At 37.0% G+C, this 16,888-nt stretch overlaps 1 protein-coding gene across 29 annotated transcripts in view; it reads right to left on the bottom strand.

Annotated features, from left to right (window-relative positions):
• Positions 1-16,888, bottom strand: part of celf2 (cugbp, Elav-like family member 2) — a 180,244-nt gene that overhangs the window by 41,526 nt on the left and 121,830 nt on the right. For all 29 annotated transcript variants that reach the window (XM_055189930.2, XM_055189926.2, XM_055189923.2 and 26 more), the window contains one exon: positions 2,997-3,079. In XM_055189930.2, coding sequence (XP_055045905.1) covers positions 2,997-3,079 — 83 coding nt within the window. The remainder of the gene's footprint in view (positions 1-2,996; positions 3,080-16,888) is intronic.

Genomic DNA, 16,888 nt, shown 5'->3' with positions numbered 1-16,888 from the left:
AACAAAGTGGATTTTGCATAATATGTGACCTTTAAAATACAATTACTTACACACACACATTTATAGATTTATTATGATAATTTTACTAAGCGTCAATATTTGCCTTTTGAATATATATATATATTTTTAATTAAAATAGTCACTATTGTGTCCGAAGTAGTTACTGTATCATATTCAAAGCCAAAAATATAAGACTTCATCAAAAGTCTGGTAACAAATACATTTATTTCAGATATGTTGTTCATGAAAAAGTTTTCTGTCCAGTGGTATAAGGACACAAGAGAGCGTATGTTTTTGTGAAAGATCATAGCAGTCAGACAGATGGGCTCACAGTGGGGATTTTATAAGCTGCTGCTACACACACACAGGCAAAAATGATAGCAAAGAAACTCAGAAATATGCAATAAAAAAAAGACTTAATCTACCAATAATGACGCTAACACCCCCCCCCCCCCCCTCTCTCTCTCTCTCTCTCTCACACACACACACACACACACACACACACACACACACACACACACACACACACACACACACAAACACACACACAAAAAGGAGGAGACCTTCTTGAAATCAATTCAGACTGTGAAATTAATAACATCTGTCAGACACAAACAGTTAACCCAACTCACTGGTGAAAGCATTTTAATCAACTGTTTCAAATAGAGCAATAAGAAAGAACCTGTGTGTGTGTGTGTGTGTGTGTGTGTGTGTGTGTGTGTGTGTGTGTGTGCATGCACACGTGTGCGAGAGAGAGAGAGAGAGAGAGAGAGAGAGAGAGAGAGAGAGAGAGAGATAGAGAGAGAGAGAAAAAGAGAGAGATGTGCAATATCTTTAAATCAGGTATCATTTGATATATGATATATGACAGCTACTTCTGAGCTGAATCGTGTTGAGGTAAATATTGTGCTGTTAACAAACATTAACAACAATGAACCCTATTGATAATAAAGTCCCCTTAAAATCAGATTTTAAATGTATTTGTCACACCACAGAAAAATGTGTTATTAACCACTCAGTCAAATATGATTGAACCCCCCCCCCCCAAAAAAAGTTATCAAAATCTTAGAAAAACAGGCAAGATTCTTTGCTCTCAAATGCTGGGGGCGTGTCCGCTGTCTGAGCAGAAACCACGCCCACTCCCAGAAAAGCTGCCGTCTCTTTGAACTTTTAAATATAGCTTAAATCTAAATGGATGCTCGCAATTGTGTTAGGGGCAAGGCCATGCGCAGTGCATCATTAGCCCTTTTCACACAGAAATTACGGAAAATACACGGAAAATGCGTCTGGGTTTTTTCCAGGATCATTTGATTTTTGGTTCATTCAAACTAGCAATGATTTTCTGGAATCTACGCGTGCATCCATTTTACACACAAACCATAAAGATCCCGTAAAGACACGTGACGTATTTAAAGTCCGGCACTTGGTAGGTTTTTTTCCCACAGGGTCTGAAGTTTGCTAATTACAGTATCTGTGATTTCTTATAAAATCCTGAACTAAGAAATGGTGAAAAACTGTTCAAAAATCGAACTCTGCAATGCAATTCAATATTATATAGTTTACAGCAGTGGTTCTCAAACTTTTTCAGCTTGTGGCCCCCCTTGTGTACGACACATTGCTTCGCGGCCCCCCAAATAAAATTTATGACAAAAAACTGTTATAAAACTTAACATTTTAATTAAACAAAACATATTAAATTATACAAAGTAGTGCTGTTGGTTAGTAGCCTTATTTTGTTAGGTTTAATTACACAGAATTTACGATAAATTAATGTATTTTATAAAATGTCAAAAAACTGGGGCCCCCCTGGCACCATCTCGCAGGCCCCTAGTTTGAGAACCACTGGTTTACAGTATTTGTGGGGGTGTTCAGCAATACATTTCTAACATTTATAATGTGTTTAGAAATAACTTTCAAGATTGACCACTGAAAAAAAAAACGGTTGCACATGATTAAATTAAGTTTTCTTAAAATGAAATTAACATTAATTAAAATTAATTTCTTTTTAAGAAAACTTAATTTAATCATGTTGAAATGGTGTACATAATTAAATTACGTGGATACAATATTTTTTTTTTTACAAAAAACATTTTAAGAAAATTTAATTCAATCATGTGCAACCGGAGACTTTTTTCAGTATACAGGCACTTCAAGTAACTTTAACAAAAAAAGAGAAGGTGTAAAAAAGTATTGCTTATTCGTGTTAACGCTGTTATAATGACTTGAATTTACATAAAGGTGTCAGTAATGTACTCCACAGCTGCAAGAAACTACTTACAAAATATTTATTATACAATATCAAAACGCCACTTGTAGCTTTATATTAAAAAAATAGCAAAAAGCTAAGATATTGTGTAGAAATGGGTCACAAAGGTCAGCTAGATTATCGAGATTGACCGGTGAGATTTTGATACTGTAGGATATCCTTAGAAGTTTTAACATTCAAATCCTACAGCACACTCATGCATATTTAAATAGACGTCTTCAGCTGCTGAGTTTTTTTAGCACCCTGCAATGAGGTTTATATTTTTGGCAAACTAACATTTTTAGAAATGCCCCTGTGACCCCTGTGATGTATAGTAAGTAAGTAAGTAGCACACTGTTACTTTTAATTAGTAACATCACAACTAGTGGAGGAAACTAATAAGACCTAATAAGTCGAATAGGGCGAAAAGTATTTTTTTACATATCAACTGACAGAGAACTTCAGTAATCCATACAAACCATAAACACACACACAGAAACAGAGAGAAAGAGAGACACACTAAATCTACAATGACGATCTGAAGCTAAACCCATTAGAGGTCCCATTCAGCTTGAGACAAAGCCCGCCTCCCTGACCCGAAACTCCCGATTCATACACTTCCCTAAACTGCAACCTCTAAAACAGGAAAACCGATTAAAAACTTGAAACCTAGAAATTGTCATCTGAATAAGAACGTCCCTCCTCGCTGGCTTTCAAAGAGACAGACATGAGCAAATAAACAAACACTCACCCCAGTTAAGGTCTTTATGTTGTGCAGTGCATTCTGGGCCTCCAGGGCAGCTTTTCGTGTGTAGAATGTGACAAAACAGCACCCTGGGAAAACAGACGGGAAGAAAAAAAAGAGACAGAAGGGTAAGCATTTTAACCATGCAATAAGCCAAGTGGATTTGATCTTTTCTTTTCGTCTCACTACCTGCTGAGAGAGAAAACAATCTCACTGCTGTCATACAGATCTCTGCCAAACTACTCCGGAGAGAAGATAAGGGACGGAGAGAGAGATTGAGGGAGATAGAAAGATAGATTGCAAAACTGATCTAACATCAGACACGACAACTTGAGCGTGTTTTTTCCTCGTGCTCACTAAAGGTGAAAATGCTGGAAGTGACAAAAAAATCGCACCCAATAGGCAAATATTTGATGTTTTATATACAGTTATGTGGGCCAGGGAAATTTATAAAGATTATATGATCATCTCTAAGATATACGTTCAAACATTAATATCTGTTGACTTTACCGGAGAGAAAGAGAGAGAGAAAGAGAGACTTTTGGCAGGATAAACTCAACTGATGCATAACCCTGGCATCAGTGCAACACTGTTCCTGGCCAAAACAATCCTCTTCCAGAGTGACACACACACACACATACAGTAACTAACTCCCAACATTCCCATTACTCAACACTGACATTATTGGTGACCGAATGGTTCTGGTCCATTACACAAAGGCTAAAGGTTCAAACCCATTTAGGGGTGACCCATGAGCTGAAGGGTTAATCCAATATCTGCTCAATCACCACTGGATCGAAACACTGAGCCCGGAGTTGGCCAGGAGAAATTAGTGTATTATTGGACCCTTAAAATGCAAAGCATCTGTGAGACAACAAAAAGTTTCAGTCTCCAGTGCTATGTCCACAAACTGTTTACAGTCTTTCAAGTGAACACAGTATTAAAAAGGCAGACACTTCAATCTGATTGGCTGCGTAACATAATCAGGGTGCCCAGGTCTGTCATCAAATATGGTTCAAGCTTTGAACATACAGTTGAGTACTTAAACTATATTTAAGTGTTTTGTTTGAGACATTTATCAGCTAATAAGTAATAAGATAAAATATCTTTAAAGGGGACAGAGAATGAAAAACCATTTTTACCTTGTCTTTGTTGAATAATGGTAGTCTACCCACATTCACAAACATACAAAAAGTGCTAAACATGCTAAACATCTCAGTCTGATGCTTATGACATCACAGGCATCTAACTGCCCCTCCACTTTAATATAATTGGCTACATTTTTTGAGTGGCACCAAAGTCAGCCAATAAGTAATGAGATTGCAAGTTAAGCCAGTAGGGGGAGCCAAATAGGTGCAAAACCACTTGTTTAAAACCCCCCACCCTAATAGAGCTATCTGAGAGAGGTTTTTAGGAAGCTTCTAAGGCATTACAGACCCAAACAAATACATTTTTGTCTACATGTCACATCACAGAACAAGGATAAATACCCCGTTCAATCATTCTATGTCACCTTTAAGGACTTAATTCATGTCAGTTTTTGGGACATGGACACATTTTCAGACATAAATCGGACACATAACAATGAAATGAACTGTGGATGGTTGCTTTAAATGTCAATCATATGAACTCTTCCGGTCTAAGTTGCCGGTTCTTGGCAATAATAAGCAGCAATGTGGACCAGATGCCGACTGTCAAGACCTTGGCTATGGAAGAATACACATGAGGCAGAGACATGATCTCAGACACAAATATCTAAATGTCTCCTCCATACTAATTGTCCAAATTATTGTTAAAATATTTTAGGCAAGTCGAAGTACAAACATTTAATACCAAAGTTAAGGTAAGAATATTTATACACACGCATTTCATGAATGTTGCAATGTTAGGAATTGAACTGTTTACTTAAAGGGGTCATGTTATGGTTTAAAGTGCACCTATTTCATTGCTAAAAAACAACGTTATTTTCTGTATTTGGTATAATACATTGTGTTCGCGTGGTTTATGGATTTGAAAAGCTCTGTGTCCCTGATTGGCCAGCTAATCTGTACGTTATGATTGGGCTGAATACCTCTGACGTCAGCCGGAAATGTGACGCTCCGTACCATGTTTGAAAGATTTGCGCACAATGCAATGCTAAGTTGCATTGTATTACACAGCTACTTGTCACATAAGAAAAAAAACGGACATGAATATGAATTTGAAACATTTTATTGGCATATTTGTTTTAAATTAACATTTTTATTCTTCCGTGAAACTTTGCACAGATGCATAAAATGATCGTAATACCTTATCAAGATCCTCTGCTTCATAATTGTCTGTCTCCATTTTTTTCTCTTTTAGCCAGTCTTTGAGAAGTTTTAATGCCCATTCTGTATTTTTTTGTGTGTTGGCTTTGTAGCTGTCTTGCTCTATTTTGTCAAGTTCAGTCGCAGTAAGCTCTTTGTGTCTTGTCGTTGTTCGTTCTTCTATCCACTGTTTAAATGCTTTGTTTTTTCCGTACATGTTAAAATTAATGTCAAAATTTTCCATTCTTAATTGTGGTTGTCCAGTGTTTGTCACAAGATGGCGCCAAACAGTAATCTTTATTGGTCTTTATTGGTGCGGAGCGATTTTAATCGTACAAGTAGTACCGGCTATGCGTTATTACTTTGGAGCGGTTATTATTTGAAAAGAACGAACCTGCAAATGTCTCAACTGACCAATCAGAATCAAGCATTCCAGAGAGCCGTGTAATAACAGGAGTTAACTTACAGGCTGTGAATCCGAAGCGGGAGGAATTATGATAATGTCGCTTCTCTCTTGTTGCCTACAATCCGCGTGTTTGTTGTAGTTGATTTACGCTGGAAACGATAATTCGCGTCATCGTTTACTTTGGGGTTTGTACCTTTTGCATATTGTTAACATGTAATCAACCACACTTACACATCAAAGGAAATGTAAAAATGTGAATCAGACCATTGGTGCTCTTTAATAAAAACATGAAATCATACCATATCACCCCCTTTAAAGTCACAATAAAATTAAAATCAATTGATTAGCAAATATCAACATGACCTTACTTCTAACAATCCAATGAACTCTCGATGGACGATTTAAAGTCCCGCCCTACCTTTTTTCTTATTTCAGAAGCCGCTTCACTCGGATATACTTATGTCACGATGGCGTAAATAAGACTACTTCCGTTTCATTATGACTTTAAAAACAGTAACACAAATTATTTAAACAGACTCGTTGTGCTCTGAATTTATGACTTCCGGTTGAAATCACAATATATTTGTTTATGAAATTTTGAATGAACAAGTCCCTGTGTATAAAGAACAATTACCCTACATCAAATGTTGCTAAAGAGCTCACACATGTTTTGTGTACAGAGGTTTTAGTTAATACCACATAGGCCTTAACACTCCAAAGCCACTCTGGTAGTAATACTACATGAGCCCATAATACTTCACCAGTATTAAATAACAATCCACTAAAAGAAGAACCTGGATCACGCCAAGAAGTTGCGTAAGACAATTGAAGCTAATGCCAAAACTAAGTGTTTATAATATGGATATAACAGATTATGACTACTGTAAAATAAAGCTATTCTAAAAAACCATATGCAAATACATATGCACTCTTGCCATCAGAACAATAGGTTTAACATCCTACAGTTAGGCTAAGAACTATAATACAAGCCAGTAGTAGTTAAAGCTTTACTGTGAAATTGAATTAACTCTTATTTACCCACAGTAAAAATCCCAAAACCTCAACAACTTGGTTACGACTTTAAAATATCTTTTCTAGAACATACAGATGTCCAAAGCCATAAAATTGCCTTCAAAACATTACACTAATATAAACCAGTCATCTCATGAGCTAGAAGATCTGCTTCATTCTAAACTTGTCAGCAAAAGCAAAGGAAATGCAGCCTTTCTGGTCTTTTGCCACCGTCACATTCCTTGGCTGTTGACAGTGGTTCGTGTTTAATCGTGTTGCGACACTGGAAACTTCTGACAATTCCAGGCAGCGGGGTCAGAACAGCTGGCCTTGAAGTGTTTTCCACGTTCATATGTGGCAGCACTGCTGACATGCGGTGTAAAAGACTGAGCTTCACCTGAAGCGGATAAGATGGGATAAAACCGTGAGGCGTGCCAACGCCTCAAGAGCTCTGTGACCGTTTGTAATCGTGCTGAGACTTGCTGATGGACAGACTTCTTGACTTCAGCACGAAATCAGGGCAGAAGACCCGGTCTCATCTTTGATAACTGCAGCCTTTGTGTTTTCACTGTTAATGTGAAATAATAACCAGAATCCTATTTACTTCTGTTATATAGATTACTGTTTTTCTTTGCATTATTAATTAGTGCACATTATTCCAAAGAGGAAAAATTTTGGCCTTATCCTGCGTACACACCAAATGCAAAGCATCTCATTCCTTGCTTTAGATTACTCGCAGGATGTAACTTCGTGCCATGCTAATTTTTTGCTTGAGTTGCTTGCATTTGAGGTGAATAGCGCATGTTTTCGCTGCAATCATGCCGCCCAATTCATGTTATCCACATCGGCCCATTTGTATGTAATCTACTCGCGCAAACCGTGAAATTCGCATTTGTTTAGCCAGCTTTCATTAAAGGAAAACACCACAGTTTTTCAATATTCTACTATGTTCTTACCTCAACTCAAACGCATTAATACATACCTATCTTTTTTCAACGTGTGCACTTAATCTTTGTACGCATTGTGAGCAGTGTTGGCGGTAACGCATTAAAAGTAACGCGCATTATGTAATAATATTACTTTTCTGAAGTAACGAGTAAAGAAACGCACTACTTTACAAATGTACACATGAATATTTGAGTTACTTTTGAAAAAAGTAATGCGAGTTACTTTTCAGTTTAATTAATTCAATTTAAAATAAAATAATGTACTGAATTAAACTGAACATATTACCATAAAATTACGCACTCGTGCGCCTGAGCGGGAACAGTTTGAGTCAGAAACGGAGATGGCAGGCCAGAGTAAGAAAAAGTAACACAAAAGTAACGTAAGCATTACTTTCCATGAAAAGTAACTAAGTAACGCAATTATTTACTATTTGGGGATTAACTTAATATTGTAATGCATTACTTTTAAAAGTAACTTTCCCCAACACTGATTGTGAATGTGTTAGCATTTAGCCTAGCCCATTCATTCATTAGGATACAAACAGGGATGAATTTAGAAACCACCAAACACTTCCATTTTTCCCTATTTAAAGAAGTGCTGCAACTAAGTCCTCTTCCACCATACAATATAGTTCTCATTTTTATCTGTTTAATTAATTGCCACGTTTTATTTTGTGCCACCATACTTACTCGTGTAACTACTCATGTAACACAGTCTTTAAATAGGGAAAACATGGAAGTGTTTGGTGGTTTCTAAATTCATCCCTGTTTGGATCCTAATGAATGAATGGGGCTAGGCTAAATGCTAACTCATTCACAATGCGATGTACAAAGATTAAGTGCACTCATTGAAAAAAGATAGGTATATATTAACTCCTCTGGGTTGGGGTAAGAACATAGTAAAAATTAAAAATGGTGGTGTTTTCCTTTAAAATGTAATATTTGCCCCTCATTCGAAATGACTTGTTTTCATTTTCATTACAAGGAAAAGAGTGGCTAGGATATTCTTAAAAAATAAATCATATTCTGTAGGTTTAAAACAACATGGGGTTGATTTGTGTGTTTAGGGTGCAATATTTTTTTTTACAGAGTCACGGTGATGTTTCAGTAGGGGACCGTCCACTTTTAACAATCCAATCAATTTCCGACAGTCTTATTTCTTTTTTAAATGTCTCATTGAAAATCCTGTTTCGCTTGAAATGTCATGTATTGCCTCGTGTTATGTGAAGTAATATTATTTCACATTGACGTTAAACTGAACAACTGCCAGTTATTTCCAGGATCAGCTTTTGATCTGTTACGAGTCAGCCTGTCCAATGCCTTGCAGTAACAGACTTAATACCATGAACACACAGACACGCACACATCCCTTAGAATACATTTCAATACTTTAGCATAACACGTCTGCATTTGGCCTTAAAGGACGAGCTCACACAAACGCACACATTTGTGTCTTTCCGCGGCTGTGCTACGTGTCCAGGGACTGAAAAGATGCACACACACAAATACATTCATTCATCTTATGAGCATGTAGGCGTGTATGTGTGTGACGGACTTCAAAGGCACACAGGAATACATCTTTACTAAAGAACCCCAGCTGCTCAGGGCTATTTAGCCCTGGACCGCTCTCACATCACTCGATCAACAAGGGACAGTCTGTTTCTCTCTCTGTGTGTGTGCGCGTCTAAATTGCAACCCGGCTCTGATAAACAATTCCTGCTCTTCACCTCTGGGTGCATTTATATTCTATGCCTTCATTCGGGCTGCACACACACGGGGCAGAGGCGAACTGTGAGGCCGTCTGTTCGGTAGCACCTCCCCGCTGATGATCGGACTATGGTGGCCAGGCAGGGACATACAGCGTGCGAGATGAGATGTCCCACTATGAATTGGCACAGTGTGTGTAAGTTCAAACCCAGTTGCACTGAAGCAGCGAGTGAGACATTAACGCAACAATCTTATGTACTGTTACTGGGATGTGCATGAGCATAAACTTTAATCCAGCAAGATTGTGCTGATATGCCCAAAATTGGCACTGGCCTGTTAAAGCTGCTGTTTTATACCAGGAACCAATAAATGTAGAGGGATCACTACGTAACATTTACAAAAACAACATTTAGTAATAAATAGCTACCATTATAATCAACAAAGCATGGCATCAATGCAGCATGAATTCACAATTTGATTGTGTAAACAAATCTATTCCTGTCACTTCAAGTTCCCTGTTTATCTAAATGTAATTATATTTACTAAAATCATATGTGTCAGTTGTCTAAGTCGAATCGCACTATTTTATTTTTTAAAGTCGGTTTTCGATTTTGTTTGGCCAAAATTTAAAATGAAAGAAAGATAACAATCGCCAGGCCGTTGGCGCCCTCTGCAAGTAGACATGTGCCGGATACCGGTTTCAAGGTATACCGAGGTTTTAAAAAGTCAAGGTTTCAAAACCACAAAAATTTTATGTGATACCATTTTCAAGGTATGAGCTGTGTTTACACAAAATTAGGTTAAATAATTAAGTTGTGTAATTGATTTCATGTTTACGTTTAATATTATTAATATAAATACATTTTAATTTTGTAATTTTTATAATTTTTTGAAAGAATATTATAATTTAAGACCTTATTTTTGCCTGGCATACATGTTGTATGTTGCTTAAAAATAAAATGTATTGTGTCCAGTTGAAATGTTGTTGTTTGTATATGCAGACATTTAAAAAAATACATTTTAGTGTTGCAATCGCAATACCGCAACACCGTTAAACCGTGGTATTTTTGCTTAAGGTTATCATAGCGCCAAAATATCATACCGGCCCATGCCTATGTGCAAGCGTTTGTTATAATACATAATGCTGGTTTTATTAATGTTTTTTGTTGTTGAATAAAACCATATGTATACTTAGTTTTGATACATTATTTTAACCAATTATTATTGCATGAATTTTATTACCCAAAAATATCAAATTACTTCATTATCAATTACCAAAATAATTGTTAGTGACGTTCCTAGATTAGTTAAAACATTTCAAAATTATGTGATTTCAGTTGTATAAAGACTATTTTCCAATGATATATTTTATCATTGAGGTTTTTTTAAAAAGTGTAAAAATCTTGTGGCTCGTATCGTCTCGTGTGCCTTTATACTTGTGCGCCAATTGTACTGTGTAGCCTAGGGTTGTGCCGATAAACGATAGTATCGTGTATCGACGATCTTCAGACATATCGCCAATAGCAGTCTTTCAAGACAATAGTTGGCGATGGTTATTATTATCATCATCATAGTTTCACATTAACATGGGCATAACGTGCTTTTTCTCGCATGAGTGCTTGTGGGCTTCACTTTACGCGAAAAAGCTTGTAACGCACACGGAGTCCTTCTTGCACGCACCTGGACTTATTGCGCGCATCTTGGACTCTTGCTCAGCCTGAATGCGCACAGTATGGACTCCTTCTAGCACCTGAAATAAATCTAGTGCAGCTGCGCTTCTCTCTGTCTCACGTGCACGCACTTTCGGATCTGTTCGAAGTCGGAACACAAAGTAGTAGTCCTTATGTATTTGTTCAGTTTTATGCATTTCAAGCGAGCTGAGGCAAACTATCGCTTTTGTTTAAAATATAATCCCCTACTCTCGCGCACATGCAGAGGGCTGTGCTCTGTTATCTATCAGAAGTCAGATCACCAGGTTGTAATCCTGTTTATGTTTGTAAAGTTATATGCATTTCAAGCGAGTTGTTGCAAAACATCCCTCGTGTTTAAAATATGAACCACATTCCGCTGGACCAATGTGTTTAAAGAGCACCACTGCTTGACACATGTAGCCTACTGCCCCGCACCCCCGATACTATCATGTATCGGCGATCTCACATGCTGACGATCTCAAAATGGGACATATCGCCCCGACACTGGTGTAGCCCTTGCAGAGACACAAACCCTACCCAGTAGCCTACAAACACGCACCTCTCCCAAAATGTAACAATTTGTCAATGATATGCAGAACGCAAGTGCTGTGATTGGTCTGCTAGAACCCCTTCGTCGCATTTCCTTGAATGTATTTCGTTTGCAACGGTAAAAACAATGACGGACCAAGCTGAGGAGCTATATTTATCAACTCCAGTTGCAACAAAAGTCTGTTTACCTCCACCACTGCTGATGCTTCTCCACAAACATACACAATCCAATTCTTCAATACTGTAACATGCCCGTGGATATTGCCTACTAGCAATCTGCATGTGTAATTGCACATTGATGCAAACAACATGAAAACATAGAGCATAGCCCAGAGGCTTTAGCATAGGTCCTACGCAAAACTATAAACCCAGCTTTAGTGTCTCCTCACACCCGTTTAAGTAACATAGTCAATTATATCATCATGCGGTTCTCAAGTCAGTGGATCCTCTCCTGATTCATTTTGGTTTGCAGATTCCTTCAATAAAACCACAGGCTCGACATGAGTTAAAAAGGCATTAAGTTGTGCTAACTTGAGTAAGATATGAAGCTCCGGCTATTTAAAAAGGTGTGTGTGCTTAAGGGCACTTCAAATTGAGTCCAGTTAACTGGCATACTTTTTTTAATATAACTCTTCCATTAATTGATCATTTCAAAAGGTGCAAAAACTGTCCTTGTGGGAAATAAAAAATTAAAAAACCAAATACCTTTAAATAGAAAAACATCTTAATTGGTGGACGCCACAGGCAGAGAGACACATAGGAAGTTAACACTCACCCTGTGACTTTATTGAAAGATTTCTCCACCAACCCTGTGTAATTTAACAGCTGGAGCCATGCATGGGCGACCTTTTCCTAAATGAAAATGGACCAGAGTGTGGCTGAAGGTTGGTGGTGGCCATTATGGCTCTGCTGCTGTGTCAGAGGCCTTGATGACGCTAACAGAACTACAGGAGCACTCATAACCCCTCTATGAAAGGCAATCGCACTTCTCGGCTCTGACAGAGAGACCCGGCGTACTTGTGTGTGTGTGTGTGTTTGAGAGAAAGATCGGGTTTTAAAGAGTAACTCACCCTGACTCATCCTCCAAAAGAGAGAAAGGAAATGGAATGGGCGGCACTGTAACCGTGTCTGTGCCATTTTCTTGCATGAGTGTTAACTGTGAAAAGCTTCGCCAAAGTGAGGCTAATGCCTACAATTTAACTGTGTTACAAAACCTAGTGAGCTGCTATCTTGACAACTGCCTGTATAGGCAGATACTATTCAAGCCATACCAAGTAAGTAAATGTTTTGAAATGCTCTACCTACAAAAAACTGCATGGGAAACTTGCAAATGATTTCAATACAGATCAATGTCTATAACACTATCACACCATAAATGTAATAAAATATAATATACAAAATAAATAGCTAAATTATATTTTATTCACACTTTTCAGTGTTGATTGAAATATTTATAAGCCGTTTTGTTTATTATATCCACCACTTACAAGAAAGAACATTAGAAAGTAGCATAATGTTGTCACACATTTTTCCTTAAAGGGATAGTTTTATCATTATTTACTCACCCTCATGTTGTTATAAACCTGTATAAATGTCTTTGTTCTGATGAACACAAAGGAAGATGTTTTGAGGAATGTTTGTAACCAAACCATGTGTGGACCCCATTCACTTTCATAGTAAAAAAAAGGGAAAGTAAATGGGGTCCACGAATGGTTTGGTTACAAACATTTCTCAAAATATCTTCCTTTGTGTTCATTTATACAGGTTTGTAACAACATGATACTGTGAATAAATGATGACAGAATTAGCTTTTGAGAATAATGAACATTGCAAAAAAATTACTTTCCTTTTTAGTATTTTTGTTTCAGTTTCAGTACAAATATCTAAAAATTCTTAAATGAAGATGCACTTTCTTAATGAGAAAAATGACCTAAGAAAATTAAAAAAGTTTAGTTTTTAGCCAAAAAAACGTCAATTTTAAGTGAATTTGTGCAAAAAAAAGCAAAAAAATAATAATAATCTGCCTATGGGGTAAGAAAAAAAATCTTGTAATAATTTACTTAACTCTTAATTCAAGAAAAAAATAGCTTTTTTGCTTGTTTTAAACCACCATTTGGTTACTTTTACAATGGTATAGTGACCATATATCATTATTTCTTAGTCTCTTTAATAAAATGCAACCAGAAAATACATTAAATTTGTATGGGATATTAAAAACCCCAAATTAAATAATAAGATAACGTGCTCAGTTAATAAAATCCTATTTTCTAATTTTAAAAGGACTTCAATTTCCTCAAAAGAGTCCAAGATGTGCTTGGTGTCAAGAGAAGTCACACTAAATACTAACTTTGCCTGATAAAGCCATTTTCTTCTCCAGTGTTGTTTTTGGCAGCCCTTTTAGTTTTCGTTTTAGTCCTAGTCTTTTAGACGAAAATGCTTTTAGTTTTAGTCACATTTTAGTCACTTGTAAAATTTATAGTTTTAGTCAAGTTTTAGTCGACGAAAACGCAAAAAGGTTTTAGTCAAGTTTTAGTCGATGAAAACGCAAAAAGGTTTTAGTCAAGTTTAAGTCAATTTTAGTAAAAAAAATATTTTTTAACCAATGAATTTAGGTTAAAAAGTGTGGTGTATTTAATACAATTAAAATGTGCATTAAGGTTGTCCCTGAGGGCTTGCCGTTGTTTTAGTCGGTGTGCCTTCTGCGCATGTCATAACAAAAAGTTAAGAAGAAAAAAGTTTAGCCTAATATACCCTCATGTTGAGTTTGTGTGTTACGCTGAGACCTCGCTTATAAAGTTGAGAAACGCGTGCCTTGCCTTATTTAAATACACCACAAAAAGTATTGGAAATGGGATTAGGTTTGACAAGCAGATACATGTAAAACCTTAAGCTTACCATGAAATATGTCACAAGCCAAATGTCGAGTAAAATTGGATGTTAACATATGTTAACAGCGTGACTTGTTAGTTAACAGCATGACTTGTTAGTTACCTTTAAAAAATATTGGCGTGATGAGCCTTCAGGTGCCGCTTGAGGTTGGTGGTTTTCTTCCCACCTAGTTTGTGGCCACATTTACCGTCGTCTCCCAATATATTTCCGTTTTCTGTCTGATGGATTATACTGAAAGTATGTCCATAAATCATCTCGTCGTTTCCGTTTATTGGCGTCACCCCTACGGTCCTGCGAACTCGCCACAGCCGCAGATGTGTTGTTGTTGTTTGAAATCTGGTGCGCGTGCGCGGCATGGCGGCAGCCGGTTGGTGGGCGTGAGCGTGAGTGAAGCTGTGTTGACCCAAAACAAGGATAGAAAGCGGCAGCATTGCTGATACTTTTGAGCTAAAAACAGACAGATTTCACGCAAAATAGGCAGAAATGACATGCATTATGAACGTCAGACTTATAATCATTTTTGGTTCCGTCCACTGATCTATATAAATGACTGGATTGCGCATAGAACGCTTGACGTAACTGCGTGAGGTGAAGCCAGCGCAGAGTTCGAGCCGCCATCTTGGTATACCCAACCGGCAGAGAGCGTCATTGACTTCCATTCAAAATCATGATCAAAATTTACCCCCTTTACAGCGTATCAGTTACACAAGGTTTATTTTTAGGATATGTGTACGTTAATTATTTGTTAATTCTGGTGTTATTTGCAATGCTTATGTTTTAATCGGGCAGGATAATGGATTTACAAAAAACCGTTAATTTGTGCATTTGTTAATGACACGGGTATAAATAAAGTTTTTTTTGACATTCAGCTACACGGTGACGGTCAGCGTTATTTCTCTAAATAAGTTTAGGTAACTTGTAAGTTTAGATATCATAATTACAAAACTAGCAAATTATTGCATGCACATACGGTACAAAGCATGATTATTTATTTAGATTTCAGAATCAGCACGTTTATTGTCATTAATACTAAATATGCTGCGGTCTGTCGGCTGATCTGATACTGTAATGAAGATTAATGTATAATAACCGTTTAAAACGCAAAATGTACAACTTTCAGTAAATAACTATTTACATGCTTTGGACGTTTGTGTTGTAATAATGTACAGGGTAACTTCACATATAAAAACGAAGACGAGTAAAGTGATGTTTTATCATTAAAATCTGACAACGTCCATTGATTTAATGGAATGTTTGGGTATACCAACATGGCGGCGCGGTGGCTTCACATGTGTGACGTCATGCGCAATCCAGTCATTTATATAGATCAGTGGTTCCGTCTCGTTTCGTCAATGAAAACTCGAAAGCGTCTCGTCATGTTTTCGTCACCTAGAGACATTTTTAGCTAGTCATCGTCGCGTTAGCGTCATAAAAAATATGTGCGTCAACGAAATCATTTCGTTATCGTCATCGTTGACGAAAACAACACTGTTCTTCTCACTGTTTTTTCCTCACAATTTGTGTACATATTTCCTGTATTTTCTGTTATGCATCTTAATAACCAGCATTGTAAAAAAATTGCTGTAGTTATGCAGCGGTTTGCAAGTAACATACTGTAGATTTAAATTTATGTTTTTTATTGGCAACAGTTTGTTTAAAGTTAAATGAACATAAAACATTAAAGAGTAACTAAACCCTAAACCAACTTTTTTTAGTTAATGATCTGTAAGAATGATGCTTTATTAGTGTTGTTCATTGATTTAAGTAAGTTTTTTGACATTTGGATATAAAGTGTTTCAATACTACAATATAAAACGTCTGAGTGCTGCCCTCTTCAGGTTGAACGGTGGCTACTGCAGTTGAATTTTCCTATTGGATGTTGGGTCCAAAAAATAACTTGTGACGTAAGCAGGTTCAAGCTCACCACGCCCTTGTTACGATTTCACCAACCACTTGGTACGAGCTTAGCTCATCCCCTCTATCTCCGTTGGGATCTGCCCACTTTTCTTGCATTTTCTTGTAGTCTTGTCTACATCAGCAATCTTAGGAAGTAAACTGTCGCCTACAATCTGTGTGTTTGTTGTAGTCCAAGAAAAGAGATTTACGGTGGGAACGATAATTCACGTCATCATTTACTTTGGGGTTTGTACCTTTTGCATATCGTTAACATGTACGAACACACTTACACACCAAAGGAAATAAAATCTGACAATAGTTGCTCTTTAAATCTACAGTAAGTTACTGGCAAACAGCTGCCAGTAATACTGTAATTTCTACAGAAATGTTTGACTGTGAGAGCAAAAAATTTATATTGATGGTCATTAAAATTTTGCTAAAGCAACAAAGCCAGTGGTGCCTAAAACTTTTGGACAGTACTGTCCATCTGCACTTAGTAATGAGATGTGTATCA

Source organism: Misgurnus anguillicaudatus, chromosome 1 (genome assembly GCF_027580225.2).
Source record: "Misgurnus anguillicaudatus chromosome 1, ASM2758022v2, whole genome shotgun sequence".
NCBI lineage: Eukaryota > Metazoa > Chordata > Actinopteri > Cypriniformes > Cobitidae > Misgurnus > Misgurnus anguillicaudatus.
Note: the sequence above shows the minus strand (reverse complement) of the source record. Positions and strands in the feature narration are given on the sequence as shown.